The sequence below is a fragment of the Glandiceps talaboti genome, chromosome 16, assembly GCF_964340395.1.
Source record: "Glandiceps talaboti chromosome 16, keGlaTala1.1, whole genome shotgun sequence".
Lineage (NCBI taxonomy): Eukaryota > Metazoa > Hemichordata > Enteropneusta > Spengelidae > Glandiceps > Glandiceps talaboti.
In genome coordinates this window covers 14,729,160-14,741,975 of record NC_135564.1, presented here as the reverse complement: position 1 = coordinate 14,741,975, position 12,816 = coordinate 14,729,160, and the positions used below count along the sequence as shown (strand labels likewise).

General features: G+C 36.7%; 1 protein-coding gene across 1 annotated transcript in view; it reads left to right on the top strand.

Annotated features, from left to right (window-relative positions):
• The first annotated feature begins 7,515 nt into the window (after positions 1-7,515).
• Positions 7,516-12,816, top strand: part of LOC144447150 (uncharacterized) — a 56,210-nt gene continuing 50,909 nt past the window's right edge. Inside the window, exon 1 of the mRNA XM_078137055.1 lies at positions 7,516-7,638. Within this exon, the coding sequence (XP_077993181.1) occupies positions 7,560-7,638 (79 nt within the window). The 5' untranslated portion in view covers positions 7,516-7,559. The remainder of the gene's footprint in view (positions 7,639-12,816) is intronic.

Here is a 12,816-nt window from a genome sequence, read left to right as displayed (position 1 = left end):
CCTCTCGTTGTGTATGTATGTATGTATGTATGTATGTATGTATGTATGTATGTATGTATGTATGTGTGTGTGTGTGGGTGGGTGGGTGGGTGGGTGGGTGGGTGGGTGGGTGGGTGTGTTTGTATGTATGTATGTATGTATGTATGTATGTATGTATGTATGTATGTATGTATGTATGTATGTATGTATGTATGTATGTATGTATGTATGTATGTATGTATGTATGTATGTATGTATGTATGTATGTATGTATGTATGTATGTAACAGCTGCTAAATACTATAGTACACTCTGGTTTCCTTCTGCACTAACACTGAACCAAAGGAGCCTATAAATGGGACTAGGTCCGTTGGTCATCCAATAAATAGATAAATAATTAAATAAAGTATATTACGTTTTTAATTTTTTTGCTAATAAAAAAAATGTTATTTTCAGGTCTCGTAAGAGTACACCTCTAAATTCAAGGTCTCAAGCTTCCTCATTTTATCAGCTAATTTACAAAGATATACCGCTAAGTGAAGACATACATAGTTCCAGTTTGCGCATAGAATTAACCAATATTTGATGTGCCTATTGTGTTGAAAACAACTAACAGGAGGTGATCTTCTAAACAAATGAAAATCTTATGTGGACGCTGGGGGCGCGATTTCCACGAAAATCGCAATCCGACTTGATTTGTCCGTGATGGACAAGCGTGATTGTACAACATTTTACCCACAACTATACGTATTCGCTCAAGCCAGAGCACAATTTTTCTCCAGTTTTTTTGGGTGCTCCCCAAATTTACAGACGGGTGTGTGAGCCCAAAACATCTACCCAAATGATATGTACAATTAAATCTTAAATTAGACCAACACTTAGTGATTTTCAGTCAGAATTAGCCAGTCAGTTACCTTTATTCTGATGCTGTGAAGATAACTATTACAGATAAAATGGTGTAGGCTTGGTGTTTCACTCGTGGGACATTACGTTTTTTACACAAAGAGACATATTTCAACTCTAGACTCACAATATAAGAGAGACACAATAAACACAACAGGATCCTTTGCCCAATCACATTGAACATTGCTATTCTGTTGATAGTGCAGTAAAAACAGGCTACTAATAACAGTATTACACATGATAATTTTAATGGCTGCAATTGTTTATTTTCTAACTAATTATAATTAATAATCAACATTTCAACTCGACTACTTCTACATCCCCACTGTGCGCGACACCTGTGTATGTTGTTTCTTTTGCATTAGAAGTTGTCTGAGGGCGCTGTGTATTAAACACAAATGTCATGTGACATGAGTGAAACACCAAGCCTACCTCATTTTAGTTGTAAAGCGCGCATTAAGACGTTTCCAAAGTTATATACCCCACGATTAGAATGGGCAGACATGTATCGTTGAATAGAAACTCTACATACAGCAATGAGATAAGGCTCTATTGCTTTCTTGAGGTAAAGTCATGATCGTATGTCACGGTCATTTTAAAAAATAATGTACGGAAAGTACAGTGATATTGGCCTTCGTAGCCAAAAACTACAATTGACACGAGAATTCACTTCGTGTATTAAAATCCTCACATCTAGTCAAACTCAAATGAAAAATGGATCACCATTGAACTGATGACACATCAAAACTATATATACTGAAATGAAGACCAACTCTTTAAACAAAGGAATTACATATTTGAACTTTGGTGGCGCTATTGATTAAAATATACCAGGTTTTTTCGAACTTAGCCGAGTAGCCCCTGTGTTACTGACAATTATAGAGAATTCAATTTGGCAATGTTAATCATGTGCCTACAAAAACTCTAAAAGTTGCCAAAAAAGTACCCAATCAAACGAAAATAATAATAATAATAATAATAAATACCACATCAGACATGACTTACAATTCAAATTGTGACAAAGAAAACCAATAGGTTGGGTTTAAAAATCTACATTATCTAGGCTAGTGAGGGAAATACAAACGATAACATTATCAGTAAAATAAGCTCACGAGTATTTGGTGTTTGATCGGTTTGTAGATAAGAACAACATTTTGGGGTGTAAATATTAACAATTTGGGTGATGGTTAAGGTTAGGCGGGGCATGGTATTTTGAAGTGTCAGTTTTACATTTTTTACATTTTATCAGTACATATGGCCATACTTGCTTTCAATTTAATCAGGGACAAATGTAGTCTGGGTTACCCAGACTCTCCGAGTCACTGCTGGCGACGGTCTCTTCAACGAGATCAGACGAGAGCCTCTCGTTTGGGCCCAGCGGAGAGAGACTGGTTGACCGAGAGTAGGGCAAGAATGTACATCAATTTTAATTATAAAAAACAACACCCCAGTCATCGGATAAGGAAGACGTTTAAATGGTAGTGCGCCCCCAACGACATAGCACATTTCTTAAAAAATGAATCAAAAACAACAACGCAAGTAACACTATGAAAATTTTTATTTTCCTTACGTCAATCAGTAAAAAAAGGTCTACGATAAAACAACACCCTGTCAGTCCAATTGGCAACTTATAGGTGACGAGCATAAAGGTGAGTGACGCACACGAGTTGATATTTTTAAGCGGTAGAGCGCCCTCAACGAGTTTATTGAAAAGTTTTGAAACAAAAGAAAAGCAACAACGCGTTTTTAAGACAATGAATTGTTGTAGGCTAAATAACGAATTGTCACACACCACATACTGCACGTTTTCTCATTTATTGAAGCTTAATTTTGGATTTAACCCAGACTTCCTTAACTCAGTATGTATCTATACATTGGGTCAATTGAAAGGCAATGTGTAAAAAATATGCATACTTGTTTTCGTCACGGTTACACCATGTAGTATAGTGCGTAAGTTAATGAATAGCGCTTTTTTATTTTCATATTTCTTATCCACGTTTCCTAAATTGTTCATCCAAAAAGGTTAAAGTTCATTCGTATGCATCGTACCTGTTGATATTACAATTGCACTCTCGCAAGCGTATTTAGCTCGAAAAATTGGCGGAGAATGCAGAGTCTTGTCGATGTACCACCTTAGAAATGTTGTTGTCCCCCGCTTGTGACCGATCTCGTATAAACAGCTGCAGAACCTCCGAACAGTTAGATTTCAAATGCGAATACGGGTGGGCAATTAAAATATTTTCAACATTCGGGAGTTGCAAAAGATATATGACTGTTATGAAGTAATTAGAAAACACTGAACTTACCAACTTGTTTTATTTGTCGATTGTTATTTTAGGACCGTCATTGTTGGCTAATATGTACAGTGTGCGCACTGTCACATGAGCCCCATTTGAGGACGTCACACGCAGAAACGACCTACAGTTCAAGGAATTGATGATGTCATGACAACACCATTTCATTTTCAAAAACTGTGTTCAAAGACATTTCACACCGATAGCGACTAGCACGCTTGACCGGACACAACGATTTATTCTTGTTATATTGGCACCGCTTCGATAGCCGTCATATGTTTCTCTTGTAAAGCATAAACTCGCTAGAGTGGTTGCTATGTTACGGACAGGGTAAACGGTCACGATGTAGAACACCATTAATAACTACACTGAATACTTGAATGAATAGGTTACTCTCACTGGAAGTAAAATGGTGTCAATTCGAAATTTGGATTATCACTATTATAGAAGCCCGAAAGAATTCGCATTCACACTGTTGCCCCTTGTCTACTTTGTACATGCTGTGCAAATAATGGAATGATTGTGTTCAATACCAGTGTGATCAAACATGTTGGACAATAGCCACATTCAGCTACGTAACATCGCCAAAGCTGTCCAACTACATGTGCTGATGAATTAAGTAACAAACCACAGTAGATGGACGAAATGGGATCTACATTATACCATGAACTTATTTCGACATCAGAATTCGATTTGATATCATGATAATGTTATAGTACCGTATATCTATCTATCTGTCTGTCTGTCTGTCTGTCTGTCTGTCTGTCTGTTTGTCTGTCTGTCTGTCTGTCTGTCTGTCTGTCTGTCTGTCTGTCTGTCTGTCTGTCTGTCTGTCTGTCTGTCTACCTGCCGCGCCTGTCTGTCTGTCTGTCTATAATTTTATTCCTTGATTTACTTCTCTCTGCGTATATGTGTGCGTAGTGTGTGCACGCAAACGCATGCAGGTACCGATGTTTTCGGTGTACCAAGTGTGGTGGGACAACCAACCGCCCGCCTGACATGCTTGTTTAGTAAACTTGGAGATCGTCAGTAATTACTCTTGCTTGAAATTGCCACCAATTACAATCGTGAAGAAAGAAACAAAAGAAACCCGTTAACCTATGATCTAGACTGTGGCGGCGTGAAATGAGATAATTATATAAGCTCTTCCCGGGAAGGTAGTACCGTTCAAAGAAATAAACGCCAAGGGTGCTCGAGTTCATTACTTTTTGTGTCACTCTTGCTATATGTTCTCCATTACCAAGAAAGTAAATTTGTGACAGTGCTGTATTGCAATTACATTTATAACTTGCTTCTCTCTGGAAGGTCATAATGAGAAGGGCAGGAATTCTTGCTGCGCATGCGCAAATCATCAGGGAATTCGAAAGTCTTTCGTAAAACGATACTGATTTGAAAAAAAATTATAAGCTTCAAGGACATTCCATTACTCTCTGGAACAGTGTTGACAACGAGACACCACTTATAAAATTGGTATAAGTGTATGTTTGATAGACCAACAAACAGTACTGATTCTCAAGGAGTTTAATAGTCTTGCATGACAAGTGTCTTCCGCATATTTTGTGCTTGGATATAATATGTCGTCTGTGACCAGTAATAATACAAACATCACCCTGTGTACTGGTTTTTAACGTAATAAACGAACATGCGCAGATCACAGGTTGAGTAGCTCTCTGTGTTTGCTAAGTTAATTAAACATTGAAATCGTATGTAATAGGCACAGTTACTGGAGCATAATATAGATGTGGGTAAATTTGCTAAGGAACTTTGGCAGATAATGACAACACCCCATGTTTTCGAATGATTGATGTCTTAAGTTTGAGAAAGCCGGATAACGCATTTAAAAAAAATGACTACTCCCAAATCAACTGATGCATTAAAAAACACAATAAGATTTGAGGTGTAACTACCAACAGGTAAAGTCCCTTGTTATACCCACAACTCTAGTCGTGTTCCACGTATCAATAAATCACAAGTTTACAATAAGATAATCACAAATCATTCCCCTGAGTTAGTTTGTTAGAATGTTAACTATGTAAGATCATGTAAGGATGGGCCGTTAAATTTTCAGTGTGGTACCAACCGACATCGAAATTAAAATAAACATACACAATTTACATTGACTTGATATGTGTCAGAGAGAGAGAGAGAGAGAGAGAGAGAGAGAGAGAGAGAGAGAGAGAGAGAGAGAGAGAGAGAGAGAGAGAGAGAGAGAGAGAGAGAGAGAGAGAGAGAGAGAGAGAGAGAGAGAGAGAGAGAGAGGGGGGGGGGGGTTGTTTTTTGAGCCACAAGGGCGTTTAAAGTATATGAACTAGAATGTTAACTATGTAAGGTCATGTAAGTATGGGTCGTTAACTAGCCGGATTATCAGGAGGAGAGCATTGAGATATTGATCGACAGATATCGACAGAACCGTAGATATACAGGGAAGGAAACACATGATGATATTCAGTCAAAAAATACAAAACAGAAAAGAAGAATATAAATAAAAACCGACAGACAGACAGACAGCCATACAGCCATACTATACGGACAGATAGGCTGGCAAGTAGGTAGTGAGAAGGGAAGTGACATTTCAAACATCGTTAAAGTTAACGATGTGTGTTTGCGCATGCATTGTTGTTAACCCGATTCACCAGTTCTTTTTGTTGAATTCCATTCTAAATTTCCAAGTACTGCACTTCACATTATTGACATTACGCCATTTCTGTTCATGTTATGTAGAGCAAGAGGAAATAAGTACAGCCTGAAACTGTATCTTGAATATATTTTTTTTGGAAAATTTGTGCGACTTCTTTCGTTGTTTATAATCTGAACAATTGCAATTGTGACATATGCACACCGAATCAGTACACGTTGGACGCAGTCTCACTTTAACCTTGAAACGTCGCCTAAGTTAGAGAGGTATATAACCAATTGTTGGCACCCAAATTTCTGACATCTTGTCTACATTTTTTGTCGAGTCGACATGTACATGTTGTCAAGTAGAAGGTTGGCAATGTCGAAAGCTTGCCTTGTACAATAAATTGAATTTAGAGATATCAGTTTTGAGGACTTCGCCACTTCATTTTGCTCGGACGACCGATTACGCACAACCATTTATTACATTACACGTATTGGCAGGTGAGTTGGCAAAACTGACTTCACCGACCGATCCAGCAATATATTGTGTAAGACACTTGAATAGCTGCTGACACAAACCACCCTTGTAATACACGCATATTTTAAAGTATCCATCTGGTCGCACTCAAATACCTAAAGACCCGTAAACAGAAAGTCTCGGTGCAGCCCGGCGGTGGCAGTCACTGGATGGGTGGGTACCCATGCTTGTTAGCGGAATTTCAGAATATTTCAATGAAAAACACCCCTTTTTTAGTGAATCTGGGAGAAATTCAATGCAAAAACACCCCCTTATTTCCGAAATCCGGGAGATTTTACCTTCAAGGACACCTAATCCATACACTGCACTTACACTGTTTGCCCTAAAGTTAGGGTGATCTGAAGTACCCTCTTTTTTACGATTACACGGACCTAGATGGCCGACGAAAAACACCCCCTTTTCCGTGTAAGCTCTCACGTTAATTAGCATGCGTACCCGCTTCGTCTGGGACTGTCACCACCGGGCGGTGCAGTAAGACTTCGTGCCCGGCGTCAGCCATCAGGGGACTAAACTTCTGATGTATCTGTTAGCCTATTGTGGTTTCGTTCTCAGTTTGTATTGATCTCTTTGTGTGTGTCTATGCCATTTGTCTTTTTATTGATCTGCAAGACAAACCCCTCCCATGATAACCAAGCAATAGCTACTGTAAGTTGTAACAATAAAAAATAATATTAAGTCATGAGTTTGCCTTTTAAATATTTATCAGTTTTTGTGAAGACCAACGACAAAAAAATGGAGGGAAAATTGTAGAAGCTCTACATGTACATGGAATGGAATTGTTTTTTTTAGTGACCTGCAGATTATGACTATGAGGTCGGGGTCACATGACGTACTTTGATTGTCTACATAGACCAATGTGAACTAGGAACTATGACAACATACCCGACAGGGGCATTGATAATGACATTATTGGACACACGAAGTATCCCTTTCATGTTCACCGAACAGTTGCGTATACTACGTACTTATCGAACAAAGAGTTCGGTATTCGAGTCAGTGTATCACATGGTACGTACTTCGTAGAAAGTTTCAACACAATCAATCATTCGCCAAACGTGACACTGTCGCAATGACCCGGAACCCATCTTACAACCGTCTATTTATCCAAAGTATTGGGTGTGGTCCACATTTTAAAGGTGAAATCGCTCACCTGAAGTGCGTCAAAGACACTTGGCGTTGTAAACGGATGCAATGTTCATAAACTCTAAGGTTTGAAGCCTCAAAATCATGATGTCAAGTCGTCCTGGAACGGATTTTCATCTAATATGTCTGCTGTGTGTACTTGCCGCAGCTGCCTTTATGACAGGTATGACTCGTTACCTTTTTACGTCACGTTAATTATGCAAAGAAATGATAACGTCTGTGTAGGCGGTAACAGAAGTCTTTTCCAATATAGAAACACTAGGTGTGAAAAAACATCTAAAATCTGAATTTCATTTTAGTGTTGATGGTAGCTATGGAAAAATCCAGCGAAAGCATTCATTACAAAATTCATAGAGTATTCGCTGTGAACTCATAACTATTTGCACCTGCACATGATACGTACGGCTTTCACATCTCTTTCACTTTGCGTGTATCCGGTAGCTATGTGCAATTTGTCTAGTAACACAGGGACGCCATTACTGTAGGCAACCGTCAGTTCTTCGACGTAAACCTAAACGAAAGTGTTATTTATTGATCAAATAATCCTAGTATTTGCACAAAAATACATTACATTAAGCCGATAAACTGAATATCTACGCATTTTCAACAAACCTCTTTCAACACAACGAGTTTATAGCACATAGTATTTTAATATCTGTAGTGAGAGTTCGATTGACTCACAAGTTAGTTTCCGGAATCCGAATTTTTTGAAAATATGTTGGCGAGTAATGGGTTTTAGGTGAAAAAAAGGAATCCGAACAGATTTCTCAAAGTAGACCAATGGCAGGTCGAAAGTCATGGACTTACTGAAGTAGCCTTCGACGTGTCTGTCAACGATCATCGAAGTACTGATTTCTCTCGACAAAATAAAGCATTATGCGATTCGTATGTCCCTCGTTATGAAATAAATCCATCAATTTTGATGAATTTGAAGTTAAAGCACGAGCAATATTTCCCTTTTTGAACATGAAAGCAAGGGGCGGTTTCAATTCACTGCGCGTCTACCTGTAACCTGACAATGTTGTTTAGCGAACTTGAGTAGTGGGGTCTTGTTACACATCAAATCAATCTATTCGCGAAGTGGTATGATGTTTCACTCAGGCATTAAGCTGTTGCCTAGGTCATTGACAAAAACCAGTGCAGAGTAAGATTGATGTAAGTTGTACTTCTACACTACACACCGTTAAAAATAAAGCAACTCTCAAACTCTACTCGTAAATTGATCAAAATTATTTTTCTATACTGCTAATTAACCTATTTACTAATTACCTAAATAATTTGAATTATTATCACCCAGTACTATGGCTTTTCAAAACACCGACTGTACATTACGAGTGATATTCGTTGTAAAAGTCCATGTGAACGTGCAAACAATTCAAGATGGCAGAATAAAGGGAAATGTACCAGTTTCTACATCAAACATTTTTATTGGATATTGATCGTGGCGCGGTTAAACATTGTCTTCGTATTGACATGCAAATTACATTTTGAATGGACTTAAATTACCTCGTATCTTGCAGAGAGTGTCTGTATTATTCAACTACACATGTACAGTGTAGTGATTTAGCCTCGGTTTGGATATGATGTGATATTTGGGATATCACATCGTTTTCAATTATGAAGTATATAGCTTCATTAAAATCGTCGACAAACAAATTGAATCATATCTTAGTCCTAAATATCTCAAAAAAGAATTTATTTTTTAGATTCTCAACAAACCTGTCACTAAATCTACTGTTTATGACAGTTATTTTTTTTTAAAAATTTTATTGTGCATGTGGGGCCGGCATTGTTATTTTCTTGTTCTTGATTGGCTCTGCAGTTGTCTTCACTGAACTGGATCTGCAGACTGCATGGGCTTGAAAAACACGGAAAAAAAGACGGACGCGAGGGTATTAAAGTGATGCGCGCGCTGACCAGAAACAAGTCTTTTTTGGTTGTCTAATATACTAAAAAAATACTTGCGATTAAGTTAAGGCAAATCATGTTTAATTAATTGTCAGGGATTCTGTCAGAATTGGTGTTATCTTATCAGTGGAGTCGTGCGGACGACTACACGGGATAATTTCTCGGTTCAGGAAAACATTTTCTATAGCGCTGCCAAATATCTGAATCGGTCCGATACATATGTTCTAAAGCTTAGGGATAAAGCGACAACAATAGGGGTTTTAACTGAGACAATGATATAAAAGGAAATATTATATACATACTGTTATTTCTTGGTGTTAGCATGCACAGCTGTCTTTTAATCTATTGCCAGAAATTTCAAAATAAAACAAATAATAAAACATACGAAATATTCCAAATTATAAAACATACAAAATATTTTAAATTATAAAACATATAAAATATAGATTTTAAAATATACAAAATATTATAAGTTATAGAAATATACAAAATATTATAAATTATAAAATATACAAAATATTATAAATTATAAAACATACAAAATATTATAAATGATAAAATATACAAAATATTATAAATTATAAAACATACAAAATATTATAAATGATAAAACATACAGAATATTTTAATTTAAAAAACATACACAATATTTTAAATTATAAAACATACAAAATATTTTAAATTATAAAACATACAAAATATTATAAATTATAAAACATACAAAATATAGATTTTAAAATATACAAAATATCATAAATTATAGAAATATACAAAATATTATAAATTATAAAACATATAAAAATAATAAATCATAAAACATACACAATATTGTATAACTTATCTATTTATTCATGTGTGTCAAGATTAGCTAATTAAACATATCAAATTTCTGGCGAGGCAAAAACTTAGCCATTTTCGCCACTAATTTTTGGTTGTTGTGATTTTACAACCATTTCTCAGAGACTAATTTTAACAAATTATTAATCCTGGTGCACTGTATATAGGACCATTTTAGTCAATACTTATTTTTGCGTTTTTGATTTCGAGCCATACAAGCGAAAATAAATCATTTTAGCGAAAATTTCCAGATTTAGAACTATTCGAGCTTGTCATCCTAAATGAAGAACTCAACGTGATATATGCGGGTGTTTTTTGTATCAGACTGACAGACCGGATATTAATTAGAATTAATTGATCAGTCATATAATGTTGTTCCTTGCCAACTTCACCTGTAAAATTTGAGCGAATTTACCACTAATAAAAATAAAAATAAATGCATTGCAATTCAATGGCCGTCATGAGATGCAGATACATACATTCGCAATGTGACTAGGCATTCGTCACTTTTAGTTGTTCGTTCACAACAAAATCTCAAAAAGACTTCTGATTTAATTTATCGACATTTTCCACTTCAAAGGACGTGTTGACTTGTTCTGTAGACTCTACGCTGGATCTATGTTTGTTCACCATACTTTCACACAAAACACTCTTAGCAACCGTTGTACTATGTTCTCTGTCGTTAACATTTATTCAGACTCAAGTCACACTATCCTCACTGTGCACAACGTGCCAGGTGAAAATGTAATACAATGTCAAATCACTTGGTATGGTTTTTTTTTGTCTCACGGGCTCTTGTGACCATTTGAGGAGATCACTGACCTACACGAAGTAAGGACGTAACCGAAATATGTCGACCGACCGACTTACTGTATAAATGTAATGGTGTCTCAGTGATAGTAAAATGCACCATTTTGCACATGCTCTGTCTGTCTGTCTGTCTGTCTGTCTGTCTGTCTGTCTGTCTGTCTGTCTGTCTGTCTGTCTGCTGCCTGCCTGTCTGTCTGTCTGTCTGTCTGTCTGTCTGTCTATCTCTTTCTCTGTGTGTGTGTGTCTCTGTCTGTCTCTGTCTCTCCCTCCCTCTGTCTCTGTCTGTCTGTCTGTCTGTCTGTCTGTCTGTCTGTCTGTCTGTCTGTCTGTCTGTCTCGCTCTCTCTCTCTCTCTCTCTCTCTCTCTCTCTCTCTCTCTCTCTCTCTCTCTCTCTCTCTCTCTCTCTCTCTCTCTCTCTCTCTCTCTGACATGTATCAAGTCAATGTAAATGTGCATGTTTATTTTGATTTTATCTATGTCAGTTGTTAACACATTGAAAATTTAATGTCCCATCCTTACATAGTTCACATTCTAATACTAACTCAGGGGGAATGGTATTCAGGAAGAGCTTATTGTGAACTTGTGATTTATTAGTATGCGGATGATCACGACTGGTTTTGCTGGTACAAGGGCCTTTACGTGGTAGTGGTAGTTACAACATTTTTCTTATTGTTGACAATGCATCTTGGATGGGAGTGGTCATTTTAAATTTTAATTGCTACATCCTGATAGAAACTATGTAGACACTGGCTAACAACGCGAATGTTCACGAGTGACAAAGTTTATTGATGCGTTTGGTGGGACCATTGTCTCGAAGCATTGATTCAAACAGACGAAAGTACGAAAGGTGAAATACTATATGGACCATACAGTGAATGCAGTGAGAGAGTTTTCAACGTTTTAAGAGCGGGTAAATAATAAGACAATCTCTGGAGAGTAGTTATTGTAACAAACGCTTCACGCGTTATAGCTACCTGTTGAAACTAGGCAACTTTGAATTAACATTTGACGAATTTGTTTATGCAAATTTGTATTCACATGTGTAATTATTTGTAACCTGTAAATGTGTTCCCAAATTATGCGTAATTTTTTTTTTTTACATTTTTTTCATTTTATTTTATTTTATTTTATTTTATTTTATTTTATTTTATTTTATTTTTTTTTTTTTTTGGGGGGGGTGATTTCTTGTAGATTACAAATATAAGTGTATGTATATATATTAGGTAGTGTTCAGTTTTATGCTAAGAACAGTATTAATTAGGTTTTGAGGATCAGCCCTTTAAGATCTGACATTTATGAAACGAGGGGATTGTATATTGACGTCGAATACAACTTACTCTTCAGTGTACTACTGTTGGAGTCGAGCCAAGTGTGAATCGACGTTCAATTGTCCTGTGAGAACGTCTGGTTTTCGCAATTTTATGGTCTTATTCACCAAAACCAATCTAGTTTTCAATGATATTGTGCATGGGGAATGACGAATCCGTAATATCAGCATATTATAGTTATTTTTACATCGGTCGCATGAAGATGTCAACTTGTTTTGACTGGGAAAGATATTGTGCTTGGTTTGGTTTCAAAAGACAAAAAAAACAGGACGTAGCTTGGAACTATAGGCGGTGATTTTGATCGAGAGAGGGCGTATGACAACACCTGAAACTTTTCAGTACTGTTTTGGAGAATGCTGGGGGCAGAGTCATTGAGGATCATCATTGAGAAAATCGTAGCCGAGTTTCATAATCTATACTTATCAATAAAACTAATTACCCCCCTAGAAAATGTCAGG